At 37.8% G+C, this 25,152-nt stretch overlaps 1 protein-coding gene and 1 pseudogene across 1 annotated transcript in view; one reads left to right on the top strand and one right to left on the bottom strand.

The window, feature by feature from the left end:
• AVEN (apoptosis and caspase activation inhibitor) overlaps window positions 1–25,152 on the bottom strand; it is a 148,209-nt gene that overhangs the window by 109,007 nt on the left and 14,050 nt on the right. The window contains exon 2 of the mRNA XM_069462108.1: window positions 13,817–13,994. Within this exon, the coding sequence (XP_069318209.1) occupies window positions 13,817–13,994 (178 nt within the window). The remainder of the gene's footprint in view (window positions 1–13,816; window positions 13,995–25,152) is intronic.
• On the top strand, window positions 11,836–11,930 carry LOC138381240 (small nucleolar RNA U13; annotated as a pseudogene).

Below are 25,152 nucleotides of genomic sequence, written 5' to 3' on the forward strand. Positions count from 1 at the left end.
AAAACAAACAAACAAAAAAAGGGAAAAATAAATGGATGTATTTCTGACAATAACTCATTTCTAAAATCTGTTCTAGAGCAAAGCAATAACATACGGTTAAGAGGCCAAATCTCAGTCTCAATGGATCAAATTCAATTTGATTGACTGCTATTAATCCACCACTGCCATTTAAATCTTGATTATATATTTTTTAAGATCTTACAAATTTTTGAAAATGCTACAAATCTTTACCCATATCTAGCACTGTACCAAATACTACTACTCCTGACTTTCTATTACTAAATTCAGAATCTAAACAAAAATCTGTTTAGATTAAGGGGAAGCTGAGAATAGCAGTAAGGAATAAATGGTAATGTTGTATATCAAAATATCACAATGTTTTTCCCCCTATAACTCTAAAAACACATTAACCACATTATCTCTCTAGACCAGCCCATTTGGACAACACCCCTGAACCAACAATGGCCACCCTAGAATTATCCCAACTTCCAGGGGAGAGCAGCCACATGGTTGGCATGTTCTGGGCTGGCTGCTGAATCCTAGAAGTAGACTAGGACATATCTACTTCTCACCCATCAACTCCTACTGGGGGTAACTTTTGGAAGACTGCACCTCCTAACTGCATGGACTCCACGACTGTCTCTTGCATAAGAAGCACAACATTACGGCAGGCTTTTCTGAGCAATGGATATAAACATGAATATATAAGAAACTTGGGATACAGTTAGCCATATACACATATACTATATAGAGAGAGTGTGTATATACCATACATACGTATGGCTCTTACTTGGTAGTCAACAAATGCTAAAAACAAAATAAGCTTTTTGTAACTGAAAAATGAGGAAGAAATTAAAATCAATTACTGATGTTTCACCTTGTTTCACAAATGTACCCTCATTAACCCCATTCAGTAAATATAAATGCTTCCACTCTTCAAAGAAATTGACAGAAGGGTCAATAATACAAGAATGACACTGTTTATAATATAGATAGCTCTGCAATAAAGCATAAATAAAAAGGTCAAGTATTTAGTCATTACAGCTTGACCTCTTGGCCTCATTCTGAGAGAACTGGTTCTTCTGAACCTTTAAGGAAAAACAGTATATTTGCATAGCCTCCAAATATTTCCCCCAAACCAGGTCCTGCTGGGGGTACGTGCCCCGAGTTGTGCCCAGACAGACCCCGTCTCTGTGACTTCCTAGATGAGGGGATGAAACTCATCAGGAAGAGCAACTACATGACCAACATGACCAACCTGACCACAGGCCAGCCGCAGGCAGGGCTAGGCGAGGCCACCTTCAGAGGCTCAGCCTTAGACCCCACTAGGAACCTCCCAGTGCGGTGCCCTCTGGGGCCTGGCTGCAGCTCCCCAGCCTCAGGGCTTCTGCCCCAGTGTCTGCTTCCAGCCCAAAAGCAGCTTCTTAACCAACCACCCTCTCCCAAGCTAGAGACCAAGTGTAAATAATAAAGCTGCTTTTTTGCAGAAACAAACAAAAGAATATGTACCTTAGTGATATATATGTAGTTTTTTTTTTTAGTTTCGGATAAATAAAGAACAATATGTACAGATTTTAATGAATATCAAGTGGGAAAAAATAGCAACTTTGAAGCCACACATACTTAAATTTGAATCCTGATTCTGCTACCTATTAGATATGTGAATTTTGCACAAATTGTTTAACTTTATTTCTAAGGCTTAGTTTCAACATGTATAAAACAGACATAATGAAACCACCCTATTAGGTTAAAGTTAGGATTTATTGAAATAGGAAAAGAGCCAATGTCACACCCCTTACACAGAGCCTACACTTGGTAGGTGTTCAGGAAATGGCAATGCTGACGATTGCCATCAGCTTGTTAGCTTAACGTCACTTGCTGTCACTAGGTCACTAATGGCCACAAGGCTCCATTTATACACACACACCTTGCCTATTTATTTTAAGCCTAACCCTTCTTAGAACACTGGATTTGTTTGCTTAAAAAACCTGGATAAAACACTACAGAACTATTGTAAAAGTAAAAGAAGCCAAGAGAACTGAATCATCAGGTTGAAAAAACTCCTTGATAAATCACCTTGCTATCCTTATGCAGCAGGAAGGCCCAATGTTGAACCCATGTCAGTTAAATGAGAACAAATCCATTTTGAAAGATCGTCAGTCAAGATGATTCCCCAACCCTCCCCTAGATGCCCTGTTAACACTCATGTACAAGATGCACACAGATAGCAAATCTAAATCCCCTGCATTTTAGTTCAGTATATTTGATTTTTTTTCCTTTGTCTTTACAGCTTGAAACACATGTGACAATTATTAAATCACTTCTCAGGCTTCTTTTGCTTAGCATCATAAACTTTTCATCATAGATCCTATTTTTCTGATTTTTAATCATCTTTCAAGTTTCCTCTGTCACCTCTGTAATTGCAGAAATTAAAATAGGTCAACAAATCCAACCAAAAAAAAAAAAAGCTAAATAAAAGAGAAAATGAGGTAATGATCACTATGTTTTGTTTTCTAATTACATATATTTGTTAGTACCAAGTGTGGATATTTTAATGACAGCCCATGTTAATGACCTAATTTCAAATATGACTCACAGTATATTCTAACCCAACAGTTTCAATTTCTTTGCCCATAAAATAATTCTTAACTTTTGTATAGCACTTTATAATTTTTGAAGTAATTCTACATGATCCTCACAACTACCCTAGATTAAAGCGAGGCAATTGTTTTTGTTTTTGATTTCTAAAAAAAGGATGTTCCAAGAGTTTCAGTCTCTCAAAGGCATGTAGCCAATGATAACCAAAACCAAAACTCAGATCAGCAGATACCCGTCAAGTGTTCCTTCCACTCTACTACCTAATACATATGCTACACACACTTCAGTCACTCTTACCAAAATATCAATAGATGACTTTATTATCACAATCCTAAGGTTACAGTTGCCCTTTCATAGCCCCTGAATTCATGTGTTTCATGCTTTTTATCTTAGAAGAGGTTCTACCACTGACCTTCACTGAAGACTTTATCGCGAAGATTCATTTATTCACCCTTTATAGAGCAAGTAAAAAGAACTTATCAACCTCCACTCAGTGACATTGATTGTATGCATTTATTTGCTCTCCTTCCCAAATCCCCCTTTAAATGATGGTAATTTTTTAAAGAAGAGTATGAGTCCGTAAGATAACCCTAGAGTGAGGAGACAACAGCATTTAAGAGGAATGTGCTAGAAGCTGTTAGAACATAGCACCCAGATTTGATGATGCAGCCAGCTGTCTAACTGGAGAGTACCTGGAATGCACGTCATTTGATGATGCAGCCAGTATTCAACCAGAAGAGCATCTGGAACACAAGTCAAACCCAAAAAAGATTCACTAATGTTCTCTCATTAAGCTATTTCCAGTAAGAATAATCTGAAGTATCCAATAATACAAGTAAACAAACATTCAGTCCTTAATGTGAATTGAGACATTGCAGTCACTACTAGCCATCCTGCAGCTCAGCTCTGGGGGAATGGGACTAGGAAGGCACCACGACAGCCAAAAATGGTGACAGTGAACACAATGGCTGCTCTGGAGACCAACATCTATCACCAAAGCAAGTATTATCTGGTGACATTAATTTGCCATGGGACAACTTTTTAAAAGGAACAGATCAAACTGGATGAAAGCTGGGTATCTCTGGAGATGATAAAGCTCAACAGGTTAAACTACCTAACAACAAACTTTAATATAATATAAGCACTGAATAAATCAAAGGCAGAATTCATGGAAATAAATGAAGATAAAACTAAAATCAGAAGATCTCCAAACAAACCTCTCTCTGATGAGTATAAAATGTTTCTCTGATGACTGATGAGTATAAAAAATGATGTAAAAACAAATTCATTTATATGAAAGGCTTCCCAACTCACGCAACCTTTAGTGACATAAAAGATTAGAAGACAAAGATCAAGCACAAAACATTCAACTCAGAAAAACATTACACAAAACATTCAAGGCATGCATATTTGCAGGGTTTGATAGTACTGAATCTCCTAAAAAGTTTATAGAGACCCTTGGCCCTGAGCTGGTATAAAGATACAGACCTTTTAATACTTCTCACAGAAGATTACTTTGCAAAAAAGAATGAAGAAAGCAAGCAAAATAAAGTGTAAACTAAATTAAAAGCTAGGCAAGAGCAAGAAGAAAGCTGGGCATGGTGGCTCACGCCTGTAATCCTAGCACTCTGGGAGGCCGAGGGGGGAGGATCATTTGAGCTCAGGAGGTTGAGACCAGCCCAAGCAAGAGCGAGACCCCGTCTCTACTAAAAAAATATAGAAAGAAATTAGCTGGACAACTAAAAATATCTATAGAAAAAATTAGCCAGCCATGGTGGCACAAGCCTGTAGTCCCAGCTACTTGGGAGGCTGAGGCAAAAGGATTGCCTGAGCCCAGGAGTTTGAAGTTGCTGTGAGCTAGGCTGACGACGCAGCACTCTAGCTCGGGCAAGAGAGCAAGACTCTGTCTCAAAAATAAATACATAATAAAAAGAAGAAGAAGAAAAACAGAGTGCTGAAGATACTGAAATAAAATCTCCACATTGGATGTTTGCTGAAATGTGGGGGTGACTTAGATGACCAAACCTGTAGAAAAGATCCACATATTCTTTCCTCAAATCACAGGGAAATAAAATGGATAGACTTTATCAGTGGAGCAAAAGGGGGAATAATTCTATTTAAGGAAATAAGCTAAAGAAGCACTAAATAAAACCAAAGAAGCCAATAAAGGTAACCTACAATTAGGGAATAAAGAAGAGATGTGGAAAGTACTAGCAGGAGAGGACTAAATAAAGAAACATTGAAAAAAACTCATGAAGAATCAACAAGAATCTCTAAACAAATGGGAATCAAAAGGTCACAGATTTTAAGGGAAAGAAGTCTGCCCGGGCTGGATCTGCTAAAGGACAAGCACAGTTTCAGGGCAAGAAAATTAAAGTTCATAGTGATTATGAACAGTAAAAAGAGACAAAAAAGAACCCAAATCAAAACAATAGATAACACAAAATGGTGCTGGAGACCACTAGGTTAGCAAACAAATTCTAGGTATCCAGCTGCTCTTATGTTTTGGAAGTTTTAAAAAAGAAAATCAAATTAGGCCCACTTCAATATTCAGCTAGAAGAAAGAAAAGGCTTTTTTATTATTGGGGTTTTCTTGGGGGGGGGGTCAGTTATCCAAATGAAAAAAAATTTTTAAATGTATAGTTCTGTTTGTGTTATTTCAGATGATTCAAATACCAAAGGGAATGTTCTTCCACTAAATTGCTTTTGTAATATGAGACTATGTTAGCACAAACTATATGCTATCCAAGAAGAGAAAAAGTAGCTGAATCAATGACAGCAAATAACACTGTCCCACTGCAGCCAGGAGTGGTGGCCAGTGCCTGCAGTCCCAGCTACTGGGGAGGCTGAAGCAGGAGGATCGCTTGATCCTAGGAGTTTGAGACCAGCCTGGCAGCCGGGGCAGCATAATGAGATGATGTCTCTTTAAAAAAACAAAACAAAAAATAAAAAAACTTCTTCTACTGCTTCATGGGAAGAAAAGGTTCAAGGTTTAATTAAAAAGTACAGGCTGCTAGAGTGGTATGCTTTCTTTTCCTCTTCAGTCTAATTGCTGGCACAAGAATACAGAAGGTGGGAAAATTAAATGTCATTACAATTAAAACCTCCCACTTCCTAATTGATTTTTCATAAAATTACATGGAAGAAGATATATAATTACTTTAAGAGAAAATATGCATAGACAACTATACTGACCAAGCTGAGGTCCCACTGTTTCATTTTTATTTGTACCACTTAAACAGAGTTTATAGACTTGCACTTAAGATTTTTTTCCCCATGTTTATCTTCAATATTGATCCAGTACATTCTGCTCACACTGTAAACACTTTTCTAACTCTGGTTGTCTGTGACATCTTGAAAGGAATAGACAACACATATGGCATGAATTCAATGATTCAACATTTGGTGTGTCGGGGGGAAGTGAGGGGCAGAAGAAATTGCTTAAAGACCTAACTGTTTAATGCCTCAAGGTGAGAGTAGGGTGCCATTTTCAAAGTTCTTGAAACATAACTTAGAACTGCAAGAATACTGCTAAAAAAAAAAAAAAGCTGAAGGTATGATTATCTCTTTCAGATTCTTACAGAAAGAGTCCTAAAAAGATAGCTAAGGACTCCTCAATCCTACCAGAAAAAGTGTGACTTCCAAACCACCCCCTTCCCATATCCTACACTAATAACAATGAAGGTGTCACTGTCCTTGGCCAGAAATGAACAAAGCAGGCTACGCCTGCACGGCAGACACAAGCTGAAGGCGGCAAGTGACTGCCTCTCCATAAATGGTCCCATCCCCGCCTACTGCTATACGCCCCTCCTCAATCAATGCACCTTATCTCCCCACTGAAGGTGGCCACAGTCCTGATTACTGGAATAATCATTTCCTTGATTTTCATTTTACCATTTAAACGTGCATCCTTAAATAATACATTTTACTGTGTTTGAATTTTATTATAAATAGAATCATACTGGGGTATTCTGTGGGTGTGTAGTGTTTCTTTTACTCTATGGTATGTTTAAGACATTCATACACTTATTTATGATCCATTCCTCTATTAATGGACATTTGAGTTGCTTCCATTTGAGGCTCTTCTCAACAACAGAGCTACGAGCATTTCACGCAGATGTGCTAGAATTTCTCTAGAGTATCCTCCAAGAGTGGAAGTGCTGGATCTTCAACTTTATTGAAAATGACAAATTAACTTCTAAAGTGAATATACCAACATACACATATAGTGACTGTGTATGAGATAGAAATTCACTTTTTAATTTCTGGTCTTCAAAAATTCACTGTTACAATGGAAATCCCACTTGGAGAATACATGTTAAGCTAAGTGTACTCTTAGCAAAAGGTCTATCTTCAAAATAGCATTTGAGAATTGGACCAGAGAAATATGAACAACCCAGCTAATTTTGAAAGAAAAAATAATGTATAGTCAGCCCTCCATATCAATGGATTCAATCAACCTCAGAATGAAAATAGTTTTAAAAAATAACAATACAACGATAAAAATAGTAAAAATAAAAATAATACAGTATAACAACTATTTACATAGCATTTACAAGGTATTAGGTATCATAAGTCATCTAGAAAGTATACATGGGAGGATGTGCGTAGGTTATATCCAAATACTAAGCCATTTTATGTCAGGTACTTGAGTGTGCCCAGATTTTGGTATCCAGAGGGGTCCTGGAACCAATCCCTCACACTGAGGGACGAGTGTGTAAAGAACAGTCCAAAGCACAAAGCCCTTGTCTGAGAAACCAAATCTGGATTACACATCACAGTGACAGCAATGAACATCCTTCAGGGCACAGGAGACAAAGGAGAAAAACAGATGAACAATTACAAGTGGGAACGACTACTCGTAGAAAAAAAAAAAACCAACAACTATTTTTATGGCTTCTAAAACCACTGACTTTTAAATGCTTAGAGACTCAGAACAGCAACAGTGGTATTCAATAAATAGATTCAAACAATCGGTGATATTATACTCAAGAAGAACTTGTAATTTCTCAGCAAAATAAAGATATATAAATTCTGTTGGCAACCATTGCTGTTTTTGTCTAGGGTTCAAGGAAAAAAGAAATCAGACTTTGCCTTTAGTGAATGCAGATAATCAAGCCTCTATCAACAAAAAATTTCAATAAATATTAAACCTAGGTACCATGTTTCCACATTAAGCAGAACTAAAATCTGTAGTATATTTGAGATAAGATGTTGGCATCATCAAATCAAGCACTGTTACATCTTTCTCTTCTTGCTTTGCCTACAGAAAGAGTATTGTGCAAGGTTACACAGAAACAAGACAGAATGGGATTCAAATCCAGATCCATTTGACGTGGTCCCCTGCGCTCCTTACACTAAACCGAATTGCCAAAAGAAAGACTGTCACAGCTCAGGCCGAACTTAAATGTCCCAAAATTTTCAAGGTTGATAAATTTTTTCTAATTTCAGTTATTTTGGAACTCAGTAGAGAAATTATATATTAAGAAAGAAAAATAAACAATGGAATCCAAAAGAGTATATACTATTTAGAAGACTGAAGTACAAGGTAATTATGACACCTCACTCTGCTAATCTAAGAATGTAGCAACCAATAAAATTTAACACACTTTGGGACAAAAAGCAAACTTTTAACTTTTAAAAGAAAAGTAAAGGAGATTACCTGTGTCATCTTGAGGGGAAAGATGGATTTCCCCAGGCATAAACTATAAGATAGAAAATTGATACATTCAATTACATTAAAATTTAAAGCTATGCACCGAAAGACATCACTATAGAAGTAGAAGTAAATCTCACTTTGGAAGGAGATAGTTGCAAACACAAACACAGAAAGATAAGTGTCAAAAATACATTTTTTAAAAGTCCACAAATCACTATGAAACAAACTAGCCAAATGGTGAAAGAATGAGGGCAGGCAGTTCACAGAGATGAGAGCAACAACAGCAAATACAAACACATTCAACTTTGATAGTAACTAAGGAAATGCAAATTAAATACCTCCAGTGACCAGGTGGTCCACACCACCTCCAGGCCTGCCACATCCACATTTTTATACCAGATGGTATCATTCCCATGATCTGAGACTCCTGCCCCACCAAATCTCAACGTCAAACATTCCAGTCTACAGCCACCACTTCCCACCTCTCCAACTCACACACTCCATCAAGGATTATGAAGGTCCATAATCCTTCAGCCCAGAAGAATCTACAGGCCAGTGACGCCACGAACTTTTCGCTGCCCCTTGACCTCCTTTTGTGTCTTCACCGCCCTCCTCATCCAGCTGAAATTCAATGACAATCATTCTAATGACCCCCTTTTTCCCTCTCTCACGTCACTGCATTTGCTCAGCTGAACCACAATCATGATTAAATCCTACCCTCCCATCCTTCTGTGCCTGCACCCATACAGCAGACTATAAGGGGGGGGGGGGGTGTGGAAACACAGCTGTTCTTACCTTAAATACGTGAACACCAGCCTCACGTGGGCCCCCACTACGATCCAGCAACCATACCGTATTTTCCTGTTTCATTCACTCTCCCACCCCCTAGACAACTGTTTCTTACCTTCTATTCTCTCCTCATACTTCCAATATCTCCGCCCCAATCCTCACACAGCTGTCTTATTTCATTAAGAAAACAGAAGCAATTAGAAGAGAACTTCCTCAAACCTCCATCACATCTACCCACCTACCTACATTTATGCCCATATATTCTGCATTTCTTCCCATTTCACTTGAAAAACTGCCCAGGCCCCAGCGGTGGGCAATCCCTCCACCTGTGCATTAGGTCCTACCCCCCTCATATCTTCTAACGAACACAGATTCATCGATTCTCACCCCTCCTCAGGTTATTTTTGCTCTCCTTTCTGGATCTTTCTATCAACAAGTAAACATGTAGTTATTTCTCTCTTTTTTTTAAATTTCTTTTTACCTCTCCCACCTTTAAAAATGTCTTGACCCACTTCCCCCACCAGCCCATTATTCTCCTTTCCTTTGTAACAAAACTCCTTAAAATTAAGACTTGTTTATACTCGCTGTCTCAAATGTCTCTCCTTCCATATTCTTTTTAAATTCAAGCAAAAAAATTTATCACACCATTGCAATAAAACTGCACTTGGAAGATCAACAGTCAATTCTTGGCTGTCATCAGCTACATTTGACACAGATCCCACCTTCTTCCTCAAAACACTTGAAAACACTATGCTTTCCTGGTTTTCCTTCTACCATTCATGCTCAGTCTCCTTTGCTAGTTTTTTCTCAGTTCCTTAACCTCTAGACACTGTGATGCCCAGAGCTCAGTACTTTTCTAGGTAATAACTCCCTTGGTCATGTCATATAGTCTCACGACTGTGAATACCATCTATGGGCTGCCATCACCTACCTGTGTATCTCCAGCCCAGACCTCTCTCCTGAACCCCAGATGGCATCTCCCATTGGATGCTGTGCTGGGTCTCTCATATTTGCCACCTCAGATTTACCCTCCTCCCTTCCCCATCCTGTTCAGCTCTAGAAGGTTGACCAATATGGACTACAGCAACAGGCTTCCCTTGTCTCCTGGCTTCCAGCAGATTAGGCTCATGGAAGCCCTGGCAGGAGACTTGAAGAGAAGAAGAGCGTAAGGCCAGAGTACTTATTCCTCTGACTCTCTCCATGTGAGGTCGCCTTCACTGGCTGGGGCCCTCTGCCAAAGGTGATTCATCCTCTCGAGGTAAACTCTATACGACTCTCCTTCAAAATTCCAGTAACCACGGGTGGTAACATCTCTGCTGTTACCTGCCCTCCCAACATGGCACTATCTCTGTGCTTTCTCTATGTCCTACTGACACCTTTGTGGATGGTTCCTTTGTGAAAACTTCCTTCTCATTATATTGAGTGTGCCATCTATTTCTTATAGGAATTCATCTCAATCTTAACATATGCAACACTAAAAACCTTCTATAGTTTACCCATCTCAGTTAATGGCAACTCCCTTCTTCTGGCTGTTCAGACCAAAAACCTGGCATCATCCTTATAAATCTTTTTATCTCATACCCCACATTCATGAGTCCTCCCTGCTCTTCCTTCAACATAGATCCAGAACGGGACAGTGTTTCACCAGCTCCACTGCTCTCCCCAGGCCCCAGCCACCATCACGGCTCGCCTCGGTTATTACAGCAGCCTCCTAACTAGTCTGCCCGCTCCCCACCTTCAGTTCGCTCCAGCAGAGCAGCGTGATTGTTAACACAGCGGTTAGCTATATCATTCTTCTCTTCAAACGCTCCAGTGGTTTCTCATCTCCATGAGAGTAAAAGCCAACATCTTTACAATGGTCTACGAGTCTCCACGTGATCTGCCCACATAATGCCTTTCTGACCTCATCGCCTACTTGCTCACTTTGCTCCTGCTACACTGGCCTTCCTTGCTATTCTCTATTCTCCTATTTCAAAGCCTTTGAGTTTGCTGTTCTCTTTGTCTGGAACACTATTCCCACAGATATCATCAATGCTTGTTCCCTCACCTTCCTCAGGTGTCTTGCCAAATGTCATCTCGGTAAGATCTTCTGTGGCCACTCTTTCTAAAACTGTAACAGCCCTTCCCCACTTTATTTCTATCCTAAGCAATGATCACCATTTAACATTTTATATACTTTTCTTTATTGTCTCCACCCTCTAGAATGTCAACTCCATAAGGCAGGTGTTTATATTTGTTCTGTTCTTACCATACGACCAGCCTCTAAAACATTATCAGGAGACAATGAGCACTTAAATATCTGTTGAATGAACCACAACTAGATACCATTTGATCACCTGGTTGCAATTAAAAAGTCTAACAGTACTACACTATTGGCAGGGATGGGGAACACTAGGAACTCTAGCTCATCTCTACTTTGAAAAGCAATTTGGCAATATCTAGAAAAGCTTATGAAGTGCACACCTCAGGAACCAGTAGTATTTTTTCTGGGTTGTGTATTAACTTATATAAACAAGGACAGTATACTAAAAATCAGAATCATTTCAAGGAGTGTGGTCGGCTTATCAAGAGAATGCTCTGAATATTTTATGACCAGAGAATGAACTCTACCTCTCAAAAGTAAAGCAACATAGTCCTACTGCAACATGTATAAAGAAAGCATGGCAGCTTTTCTCAGGCTTATGCTATGGTGAGAAGAAATTGATATATCAGTAGAGTGGGGAAAAAACGGTAAGCACATATCACAAGATAGGACAGTTGCAATCTCCCCCCAAAAAAACCAATCACGGATCCTTGTGTAGCTCATAAGCATGATAGTTGGGTGTTCTCGCAAATGTGTGAGATGTGCCTTCCTCAAACAGACAGGCACATTGCCTGTTTGACGTGACAAAGGAAAAACAAATAACCAATCACAGATAAACAAGCCACTTGAAAAAAAATCATCAAGCAAAGAAAGACTACAAGAAAAATACATGGGAGACCCAACTCATAACAGGTTTTAAATCATAAATAAAATACTAAAATAAATAACCAAAATCATAAGCCAGCAGACAGGTTAGACTAGAGTTAACTGCCTTCAAACGTGCAGTGTCCCTTATTGCTAGATACTGTCCTAGTAACTGACTCCACAATTGATAGAATTGAAGCCAGAAGTAGTCCACAGGTTAATTTCATTGCATTACTTCGAGTGTCTCCTCCTAGATCTTTTGGCAGAACAGCTGATGAGAATTAAAACTAACCAGCCCACATTTTGCCTTCGTTCCCTTTCTCCCATGAAGAAAAGTGCTTATAAACCCATAATTGGCCAAAATGTAGGTAACAAAAGGGCAGCACTCATTTGACTGGCAAAATTACTTAGGGTTATCAGTCTTTGAACAATGAATTGAGTGCCATCTGCGAACCTATATCTAAAAGGGTTACGTTATGTGCATGATCTATTATAATGACACCAGACTGAATCTTGTGCTCTGACTCCCAATTTAATACTCACTCCATTTCTTTCCTACTCAGAAAAGTTTACTTTAATAAGTTGAAAAAGGATGCATCACTTTGTGATTCTCAGTCTGGTGTAGGCATTCAAAAATTTAGGCAGGTGAAAAAGAAAAGTAGAGTTAAACAGCAACATAAAAGTTGTGGGGAAAAGGGAATTCAAAACAGTCTGAAAATATTTTTTTATGTCTCTGTTCCTCACATCTTCATGCTTTAAATCTTTTAACTTGGCAATAATATCTTTTATTGAGGCAATTGTAGATTCACATACAGTTGTAAGGAAATAACACAGAGAGTTCTCTTGTATACTTTGATAACATTTTGCACAACTGTAGTATAATATATCACAACCAGGACACTGATGTATTGACATTGATACAATCCACCAATCTTACTCATATTTATTCAAATTCATTTGTGTGCGTATGTGTGTGTATTAAATTCTACACAATTTTATCACTCAAGTAGGTTCATGTATCCGCCACCACTCAAGATACGAGACAGTATTGGCACCCTAGGATCCTTCATGCTGCCCTTTTATAAACACATCCTCCTCCCATCCTCCCATCCCTAATCCCCGGCACCCACTAATCTATCCTTCACTTATACTTTAAATTGTCATGCCACACCCTAGCAGAGAGTGGCCACGGGTACACCCAGCCACCCCCTCCTCCATTGCTTCCTGTTACTGCTCTCTCTCCACCTTCACATCGCGCAAGGTGGAATCAATCTTAGATAACAACTGGTCACGGAAGGAACGGGATTTCACCTTATTGATAGAGAATACTATCCAAAAGCAAAAAAACAAGGTTTTGGTGTTTAGGTGCATACGGCTCTAATATGTACATATCCACTAAATATCCACTAATATCCACATTCCTGGCTATTAAAAAAGAAGGAATAAGAGAACATATATGCTAGAAACTTTTATAATGCTTCCTATAAACATAAGTAGTTTCCTCCAAAATCAAAAAGACTTTTTTCTCAGAGTACCAAATTTAGAGCAGCATGGTTCAGCATTTTCCACTTATATTATAGCCTTTTATCCATGGCAGAGACTATAGTCATTCTACATCAGAACAACCCTGACTTCCACTTAAAGAAACATCTTTTTCCCTTGCAAACCACTGGAAACACTGTTGGTCCTTTGCTTGAATTTAAAATCGAAAGAACAAAGGATAACTTGCTAGTTATAAAAACGCAATGTAAAAGGTAACACAAATAAAATGTCTACGCCACTTTCATAGCACCGAGCAGCATGCATGCAACAGGAATTCATACCTGCAGAGCTAAGGAGGACACTGAAATCTGTTCCCCTCTGTGATTCTCCGCTTTCGTTATTGACCTCTTTTTCAATATCTTGATATCGATCCCAGTTAGAGACAATCTTTCTTTTAGAATAATTTCCCTGTTCATCATTCTCTTCTCCATAGGTCTCTGCATCGCTGTCATCTTCAACCTGCAATCATGAGTGACAAATCAATAAGCAGGCAGTGGAAATCTTGACCTTAGTAGTCTTCATGGTAAAATAAAACAACAACAAAAAATATTACATAGGTATCATAATAAAGAGCAAATTTATACACTAAGCTATCTGAGGATATTAAATAATATTTCAAGAGAACCCCATTATACCAGAGTGTTCTTGCAGAGTAAACTTTTTAGTGATCGTTGAAAAGGAAATCTGACAAGTTGCTGCCTAAACCTTTGCATGACTGTTATCTCTAAAATCTATCCCTATGTAGCCTATTTCAATAGTTGTATTTGAAATGATCAAGGCTGGAAATCAACACTCCTGAAATCTATAAACTGAAAGATTTATAGATTTTACAAACATACTCCATAAATATGTTTTATAAGCTTTAAATAGAAACTCTGCTCAGATGCATTCTAGAAAACAGTTTCCAGTCTTCGGCATTAAAAGGTTAAGAGAGCAAGCAGAAAAATGCGCAATGTGGGAAATTCTAGAAGATAAAGGGGTCCAGTTTTTTCAACAAATAAATAATAAGAAAAAAACATTGCAAGGGGGAGAGAAACCTATAGATCAAAAGAGCTTAAGGCACACAAAACCAGTTGTAATATAGGGAACTTATTTGGACACTGACTTGAATAATCTTACCAGGAGAAATAATCACAATGAGATGAGTGGAGAAAAGTGAACAATAACTGGATATTTTATTATATTAAGGAAATATCATTAATTGTATTTGGTGTAATACTGGTATTGTGATTTTTTTAATGTTCTTTTCTTTTAGAAATAAATATTGAACTATTTATGAATGAAAAGATATGACGTGGGATTTGCTTCAAAACAGTGATGGAGAGAAATGGTAGATAGAAATGAAACAAATGGTACATAATTAGTGATTGCTAAAGCTAGATGATGACAGGTACACAGAAATTCATTATATGATTATTCTACCTACTTTTGCATGTATTTGAAATTTTTCACAATAAAATATTATATTTTTTAAAAGAGAGACGCATGTAGAATCTAGAGACACAGTTCAAAGAAGTATCCCAAAGATTATAAAATCTTTATCAAGAAAAAAATTAGTGAAATGTATTAAAACAACCCATCTATACAGGATGAGTTAGAATGGACTTTAAAAAAAAAAATAAGCCTTTATTAATACACAACCAGGACATGTGCATTGAAGAAAGTTAGAAGGAAAAGACAAGCAAAAGATAAAACAAATTAAAAAAAAAAAAAACCATTCTCATAACCCAGAGAGTACCACCAACACCTTAGTGCATATACCTTCAGATCTTTTTCTATGTATACGTTTACATTTACTTTTTATTTTTTTGGTAACCAGATTTTTTAAATCAGTATTATCTACTTCTCCATTTCAATAAATTTCATTTTATATAACACCCCAACTATTTCCAAATTTCCCTAACTAACCCCCAAAATTTCCTATACAGCTGGTTTTTCCAGACTAGTATTCAATTCAGGACCATGTATTATGTCTGATTGTTGTCCCTTAAGTCTCTTTGAATCTAGCAGAATCCCTATATTTATGAATTGATTTATTGACGAGGCCATGCCAGGAGGCAGAATGCAGAAGAACCCTATCTGCTGTCTGGCTGCTTCCTTGTGGTATTTATTTATAGATTATTTTTATCTCCAATATTACCTATAAACTAATCTAAAAAATAGAAATGCTCAATGAAGTCAAGTTAAATATTTCTTGGCTAAAATACATCATAGATGGTGCCCTGAAACTTATGTCACATCACATCAAATGACAGATAAGTGGCTGAGCAAACGTAAGTGCTGTAATGCTAAGATGAGCCAAAGCGCTTGGGTGATGAAGTCTGATCCACTCACTGTACATACAGATGTGTCCTTTCCCCCTTTCATCTAGGTAATTGTTTATGTGGCATTATTTTGTTCCACCGTAAATTTCTAGTTCCCCAATCATTTACCCAACAAATTTAACACTAGTCAATAATCCTCACCTGAATAAAATTTCCTACACTTGCAGGAAACAATAAACTGGCCTTTCAAGATCGTTTGCAGCCCTCAAATACCATCCTATGCCTCCTCATCAAAATAAAAAGATGGCGATGGCAATCTACATTATAATCTAGGGACTACAAAGACTGCCTGAAACCTGTAGGTTTCTTGCCATTCCTGCAAGTTTCTCAGAACCAAAATATGTTGGCAGATTAAAGGTATGTGACAGAATGAGATCTGCTATATAAATAGTAAATGCCAGGAACATTCCAAAGAAAATACCCTTGTAACTGATGAGAATTTGGAGAACTAGAGCTGAAAATACTAGCAGGTTTTAGTCTGGGAAAATCCAATATTCTTTTGTTGGCCCACTGGGTAAAGACAGTTCAGAGAACCTTGGCCATTTAGTATAAAACCTCTGAATGTAGCTATAACATGTGGCAAAAATGGAAACCTAGGCAAAATAATTATCTTGAACTGAAAGAGCATTATGATCTGAAACACCCGAGGAACTATTAATGCAATGAAAAAAGCACTGAAATGGAAAGCAGGAGACCTAGATAGAATTAATGGTCCTGACATTACCATCATTTAATATTTACCACGTGTTTATAATAGGTTGGACTTCGTGTAGATGAATGACTCACTAATCCCCAAATTAGAAGAATCACTGAACAAGGATCTCATTACCCCTGCGCAAATGCAGAGAAAAGAAGGGTTATCATTAGCCTCCACTCACAAAGGAGTAGTAAGAAGTAATTAAAAAAAAAAGATTTAGAAAACATTTGATGTAACTTAGAGAAAGGTGTACCTTCAAAACTCCTAAAAGATTTCATATTTGGTTCACTATGCAAAAATCTGAGACAAAATAAAAATATGTAAGCCTCAAAACAGCAAATAAGAAAATACCAATGAAAGCAATGTGAAAACTGTAAAGATAAAAGCATCATTTTTATGTTAACATTATTACAAAGTTACTCTGGTAATTTTCACTGTAATATTTCATACCTAGACATTGGTCATTGGTTGCAGTGTTCATAAAGTAACAGGAATCCAATGAGGGTTAACAAGCCAAAGATCTATTATCTAGTCAAACTACTGCTGAGCTGCTACCCAATGGCATACACACAAAAAATCCGTTTAAAACAAAGGAGATGCCCAACTGGATAGAGTAGCTTAATGTTTTGCAATTCTTCCAATAGGCAAGGGTCAATGTGATTTCACCTACCTTGAAGAGTGGAAATGAGAAAAACTATTTTCTAGGGATGAATACTCAAAGTTGATAGCAATCTGAAACTCCCAAGGAAGGAAAGCTAGGGAAAGAAACATGGAACTGAGCATCTACCTGCATTCATGCACATATGTGGTCAATCTGTGAGACTGTTAAGTTAAACTCTCAGTTTTCTTTTTTGAGACAGAGTCTCGCTCTGTTGCCCGGGCTAGAGTGAGTGCCGTGGCATCAGCCTAGCTCACAGCAACCTCAAACTCCTGGGCTTAAGCAATCCTCCTGCCTCAGCCTCCCGAGTAGCTGGGACTACAGGCATGTGCCACCATGCCGGGCTAATTTTTTTCTATATATATAATTTTAGCTGTCCAGATCATTTCTTTATATTTTTAGTAGAGACGGGGTCTCACTCTTGCTCAAGCTGGTCTTGAACTCCTGACCTCGAGCGATCCTCCCGCCTCGGCCTCCCAGAGTGCTAGGATTATAGGCGTGAGCCACCGTGCCCGGCCCAAACTCTCAGTTTTCTTCTCAAAGTAAAAAATATAACACCATGTTTTTACCATGTCTCAGGTAATAAAAGGATACTCTAAAATTCTATTAAAGAAAGCACTATATCACCATAAGGAACTACAGCCTGCACTCAATTAACTAGTAAATGAGATTCAAACCCATTAAATCCACAAAGATTTTAAAATGTCACCATCAACAATAATTACAACCTCCTTCTTTATCAAACTACTAGCATAGGCAGCAGAGTATAGAATTTTTCTGTGTTACCCCTTCCTAATTCACTTCAAGTAATAGCACTAAAATCATTAGATATTCAAGAAAAGAAAATAACAAAAAGTAAAGACTAGATAATTAACTTCCCAATAAAGGGACTGACATGACAACTATTTCATTCTCAAAACAGGTGAGCTGACAACTCTTTATACACACATACACACACACTGCAAGGTAGACAATAATTTAGCCAAATTCTCTGCCACTTTCAAGCAAGGCTTGCTTTTTCTCTAGCGTCTATTAAAATGTCACTCATTTCCATCTGAGACCTATCCGGAATTGCACTTAATGTTCATATTTCTACTAATAGCCTCTTCAAGGCAATCTAGGCTTCTTCTAGCATATGCCTCAAAATTCTTCCAGCCTCTACTCATTACATAATTCCAAAGCCCTTTCCATATTTTTAGGTAATTGCTACAGCAGCACCCCACTTTCTGGTACCAAAATCTTTTATAGTTTCCTAGGGCTGCCACAACAAAGTATCACAAATTAGGTGGCTCAAAACAACAGAAATTTTTTCTCTCACAATTCTTAAGTCTAGAAGTCTAAAATCCAGGTGTTGGCAGGGTAGGTTCCTTCTCAAGATTCTCAGGGAGAATCTTTTCCATGACTCTCTCCTAGCAATCCTTGGCGTTCCTTGGCTGTAGACACATCACTCCAATCTCTGCCTCTATTTTCCCCTCTCTCTCTCTCTCTCTCTTTCTCTCTCTCGTGTGTGCGTGTGTGTGTGTGTGTGTGTGTGTCTTCTCCTCTTCTTATAAAGACACCAGTCATACTGGATACAGCCCAACCTAATCCAGTATGACCTTATCTTATTTTGATTATATCAGGCAACAATTTATTTCCAAATAAAGTCACATTCACAGGTACTGGGGATTAAGACTCCAACATGTCGCAATTTTTGGAAGAAACAGATCAACCCACAACAGGAGAAAAAATAGTCAAAAAATAATGGCTGAAAACTTCGCAAAGTTGATGAAAAACTTTACACATACAAAAATCTCAACAAACTCCAAGTAATATACACACAAAGAGGTCCACAGATACATAATAATAAAAATGCTGAAAGCCAAAAGCAAGAAGAAAGTTCTGAAAACATCAAGAGAAAACAACTCATCACAAGGCAACCCAAACACAATTAATGACTGAATTCTGATCAGAAACAATAGAGGACAGAAGGCAATAGTACAACATATTAAAAGTGTTCATAGGGAAAAAAAAAACCTGTCAACTAAGAATCTTACATACAGAAAAGCTATTTTTTAACAATTAAGGCAAAACGAACATATTCCTGGATAAACAAAAACTAAGAAAATCTGTTTAATAGACCCACCTTAAGATACACTAATATATGTTCTTCAGGCTGAAAACATGTGACCCCAAACAGCAATTCAAATCCACATGACAAAAACAAAGAGCACCAGTAAAGGTAATTATGTAACTATAAAAGAGAGTATAAATGCATATTTCTTTTCCTCTCTTCCAGTAATGGATTTTAAAAGCAATTATATAAAACAATATGTATATAATTATACTGTTGTGCCTTTAACATATAGAAATATATTTGCCAGTAACAGCACAAAGTAGGTGGGTGAGAGCAAAACTGTATTACACTAAGAAAGTGACTCCCAGGCCGGGCACAGTGGCTCACGCCTATAAACCTAGCACTCTGGGAGGCTGAGGCGGGAGGATCACTCGAGGTCAGGAGTTCGAAACCAGCCTGAGCAAGAGCAAGACCCCATCTCTACTAAACAATAGAAAGAAATTAGCTGGACAACTAAAAATATATAGAAAAAAATTAGCCAGGCATGGTGGCGTATGCCTGTAGTCCCAGCTACTCGGGAGGCTGAGGCAGAAGGATAGCTTGAGCCTAGGAGTTTGAGGTTGCTGTGAGCAAGGCTGACACTATGGGACTCCAGCCCAGGCAATAGAGTGAGACTCTAGCCCAGGCAACAGAGCAAGACTCTGTCTCCAAAAAAAAAAAGAAAGTGACTCCATATAGGAGCTCAAATACACAGGAACAAAGGAAGAAAACTAGAAATAGTAAATAAGAAGCTTCACAAGAAAGCTATAAATATATACCCACTTTCCTTTCTCCTCTCATATTCTTTAAAAAATAAAATTATATAAGGGGTAGTAATTATCACAATGTATTTTTGGCTTTGTACCATAGAGATGTAGTAAGTATAACAAAGATACCACAAAAAGAGGAAGGGGTAATAGAGCTACACAGAAGTAACATTTCTATATTACATTGTAGTTAGTATAAATCTGAGCAGGTTTTCATAAATCAAAATGTATATGGTAAGCTTAGAACAACCACTAAGGAAATGACTCAAAAAATAATGAAAAAATCATTAAAGAAATTAAAATGTTACATTAAAAATATTCACTTAGGCTTGGCACAGCAGCTCACACCTGTAATCTCAGCACTTTGGGAGGCTGAGGCGGGAGGATCACTTGAGCCCAGGAGGTAAGAACAGCCTGAGCAACACAGCAAGACCCCGTCTGTACAAAAAAAAGAAAAATCAGCTGGGCATGGTAGTGTGCACCTGTAGCCCAACTACTCAAGAGACTGAGGTAGGAGGACAGCTTGAGCTCAAGAGTTTGAGGTTAAAGTGAGCTATGATGACACCACTGCACTCCAGCCTGGGCAAAAGTGAGACCCTGTCTCAAAAGAAAAAAAAAAAAAATTCACTTAGTGTAAGAAAAAGTAGTAAAGGAGGACTCAATGAATAAAATATCCATAAAACATATAGAAAACACAAATTAAAATGGCGACATAAATATCCAATTATATCAATAACAACATTACATGTGAATAGAATTCAATCAAAAGGCAAAGACTGGCAAAATGGCTTTTAAAAAAAAACAATAATATCCAATTGTATGCTGTCTACAGGAGATACACTTTAGATTCAAAGATAAAAATAACAGTTAAATAAATGGATGTAAAAAGATATTCTATGCAAACAGCAATCAAATGAGCTACAGTGACTGTAAAAATATCAGACAAAACAGACTTTAAGATAAAAATTGTTATAAGAGACAAAGAAGGCTGTTATGTAATAATAAAAGGGTCAATCAAAAAGATATAACAATTATGAACATATCAACATAAGCTCCTAACAACAGAGCTCCACAGTACACGAAGTAAAAACTAACGGAATTGAAGGGAGAATAGGTAGTTCAACAGTAATAGCTGGAGATGTCAACACCCCACCTGTAATTATGGATAGAACAACTAGACAAAAGGAGCCATGTGCACAACCATACCAATAAAACGATTTACATACTGAAACTGTCATTGTATTTAACTTATAATAATGTAAACAATAATTCATATTAATTTACAATCTGTTTAATTTAACTGGCCCTCCTATAAACAGTCTTTGAATGAATAATGGGCAAAATTATTCATTACATATCCTCTTACCCTTTTTTTTTTTTTTTTCCAAAAAACCAAGAGACCATTTAAAGATTATCACCAAGAGCCCTCAGATAAGCCGGTAAAATCTGGTAAGTTACTAAAAGTATATAACAACCAGATAACAGATACTACTTGAAACTTTTTATACTTAAGAACCTACTTCTGAAGGCCCTTGGTTCTACCTTCTTCTGGAGTACAGGACTGTAGAAAAGGCTTTCTTGCTTTGAACCTAATAAGGAGATGGAAGACATTCACGCATTTTCAACAACCTCCTTTGTTCCTCACAAAATGTAAATTATATCACAGAAAGGAAAAGGTATAGAAAGAAATGAGGGAAAACACATTTAAAGAAACCTTCTAACAGAAAATCACCAAAAACTAATAGCAGTAATCAAGTAATAATGTCAAATATATTCAACCAAAAATATTACAACGTGTATAATTAGAAAATATTAATTCAGCCTACCTCAGAATTTTTAATGTTAGCAACCTTCAAAATACTTCATTGATTAATAGTCTAATTGCCAACTTTCATATTTGTCACCCTATTAAGGTCATTTTTATCTTACATAATCAATTGGACCATAAAATAGCAACTTTTGCTGCTTAACTTTTTTTACTATTAAAAAATTATCTTTTTAACAACAGAAAAATTAATAACCCATCATAATTGACGGTTTCTGTATTTGATACTGGAAAAACATGGTGGCAAAAAATAATTTTATTATTTCAAGAAGCTAAATTTCAATAAAAGACTGACTAAAAAGGAATACAGATATATTAAGAAGGATTTTCCATCTGTCATCATGTATTAGAAAAAATATAGAGTATGATATTTAAAAAATTAGTAAATGCAGTATATGACATATATGTGAGTTATTTATTGATCCCAGAACAACATACATAATATTTGGGCTCCAAAATGCTGTGGCCATTAGGAATGGGAACAAAACGATGCAGTCTATATTCAAACTCAACTGTTCTCCAAGGAAGAGGATTACATACAGCTGTCCTTCCTTGTGACTAGTATGGAACAAGAAGGGGGTGGGAGGAGAAAAGAATCCCAGGACAGAGAAAATGGGAATCAACCCTCAAAGCAGCTGCTCAATGACTCACAGGCCTCTCGCCCCATCCATCTCTTCCTCCAAGTCCTTATATCTTTCTCACATGTGTCATTTTGTTTCGGAGAGTTGGCTAAAAATGGGAAGCACAGAAAGGTAATTGCCATCTGCTGGCAGCCCACACCAGGGATAGACTTTGGGATTTCTTATTGTAAAGACCTTGAGAGTTCCGTGCTTCAGTGGTTCCAGAGTAGTTTGGGAAATTAGACTGGAGTAACTTTTATTGGGCTAATTGATGATTTTCCACTATACTTTGTGGAAATTCTTTCAGGGAGTCCTTACAGAATGGAGGGGGCAAATGCCAATAGAATCAGTTTCATTTCATCTGCTTTACAAATTGAGCTTCATATAAGAATTCAGGTCTTCTTTAGTCTTTTTTAAAAGGTTTGAAAACTACCATTTTGCAAGTCCCAACTCCCAGGTAAATGCTGTGAACTAGATTAACATCAATTTTTCTAGTAAGGAAGGCACTAAATGGACCTATATGAAGACAATTTGCTTCTAGGTGTGGCTATGATCTGAGAGAAAAGATAGTGTTTTGCTTTGTCAATCTACTTAATCCACAGACATACACAATAACTAGTGATGCAACTAGAAAGCCTTCAAGTAAAAATTTTCCTTTCTTAAATCATTTAATTAAAGGTCATATATACACAAAAATATCAACCTTTATATGAAAACCCTGGGTATTCCCGGGCAACCTTGGTGTGCAAAACATACTCACCTCAACCACAGCCACTGACCCTGACACTTTACCCTTTTTCTGAAGGGGGCAAGTGATGCTCCAGGTGCATCTGCCTCTCCGTTCCAGCTTTCCTGGGATTTCACTGTGTATGCTTCATGCTGGAAATGGCCACGTTTCCTTTTGATTCTGTCTCAGTTACATTTTCATCTCTCTTATCTACCAGTACAGGTCTGGTTTCCTTGGTTACTCAAATTCTAATGTCATCACCTTCTACTTTCCGGAACAATCACAGACCATTAAATAGCTGTCATCTAGCTAACTTTAAGATATTCCCAAAACCCTCAAGTCACCAAAAGAAGAGAATTTAATTAACAAGTGAAGAATTTTTGAACTAGAAGGAACCTAGATAGTCTTGGTCCAGCCTCTGCCCTCAAGCAAGGTCACGTAGAAATCACAGTGGACCAGTCTACCCTACGTCTGGGTTCTGTGAATACGTTCAACCTTCACTCAAACCAATGGTATTTCTTCCTTCATAAGCACAAATTTCCAATTTCTTAATCATTATCATTGTTTAAGTTTCTTAAATTCCCCATGACCTTTATTTTATTAGAGGTTATAATCAAAATGGACTCAGTATAATGAGCACTTGACAGTGCCTCCTTCCTCTCTACTACAAATTTTAAAAATAAAAATAAAACAGCAATCTTGATAGTTCCTTTTCAGGACATATTTCTTTCTTTAACTACAACTCGAAGGGACACTTATCTTTCCATTTGTCTGTCCTGCACTGTGTTTAAAGAGGACCCTTTGTTCCTTGCACTACTTAATTGCCAACCTTCATTTAGCAAGTGTTTCTCAAGTAGTTACTGAGTGCCTGGCACCAGATCAGGCACTGGGAATACTACAACAAATAAGACAAGGTCCTTGACCGTAAGAAGTCAAAGTCCTGTTGGAAAAGCTGAAAAGTAAACATATAGTGTGACATGTGCTACTATAAAACAGTCATAAGCTGTTGGGAGCATAGAGAAAGCACCAGCAATGGAGGAGGGGAGAGGGCTGGGGATGTCTTCAGGATGAGGCTTATCAGCCAGCGAGAAGCAGGAGGAAGACACTGCAGGCTGAGGGGACAGTATGTGCATGGACCCAGGGCCGCTCTAGCCTTGGGCTCTAGCCTCAGACACGTGGCCTGAGATTAGTCTAGTGAAGGAAACAGCCGTCATCTCCTGCCCACTGGAAGGCAGTTCCCAGGCTCAAAAAGAACAGAGGGAACCCCCATTACCCCCTGCCTGGGTACTCTAGCAAAGAACATGCTTCTTTCTAACCCAACCAAGGGATAACAGCTCAACTGTTCAAAACAAAACCCAAGGAGGTCCACAATGAGAAAGCTGGAAAAAGAAAAACAAGTCTGAAGATTCTGGGAAGATGGTAGCATAGTGGCATGGTTTTTCAGTCTTCCCAAACCCCTCCCCACCACAGAAAACACACAGACTATCAAGGATACCAAAAACAAAAATCCATGGTAAACATCCACAAAAACCTAGGATACAAAGTATCTCCACAACGTTCCAAATGTGAGTGAGTAGGAACAAATTATTAGCAAGGTAGATTCCAGCAAGAAGAAGCATAGGGAAGCAAGGGAACATCGGACAGACCTGAGCATCCCAAAATAAACAATAGGGACTCCACTGGCAAGTTCGGCAGGCCCATCCGAGATCAGCAGCTAAATACGCTGGGTCGTACACAGTCCAGTAGCTGATGAGTACAAGGAGTTCACAGCCATGTCAGAAGGGACTGAGAATGTGGACTCTGTGGACTCTCAGAACTAACCAGTCAAAGCTCCTTTGCCAGAAAAAAACCCCAACTCCGAAGAGAAACCGCTGGGGATAGAATCCAAATTAACACATTGACTG

The sequence above is a fragment of the Eulemur rufifrons genome, chromosome 2, assembly GCF_041146395.1.
Source record: "Eulemur rufifrons isolate Redbay chromosome 2, OSU_ERuf_1, whole genome shotgun sequence".
Classification (NCBI taxonomy): Eukaryota; Metazoa; Chordata; class Mammalia; order Primates; family Lemuridae; genus Eulemur; species Eulemur rufifrons.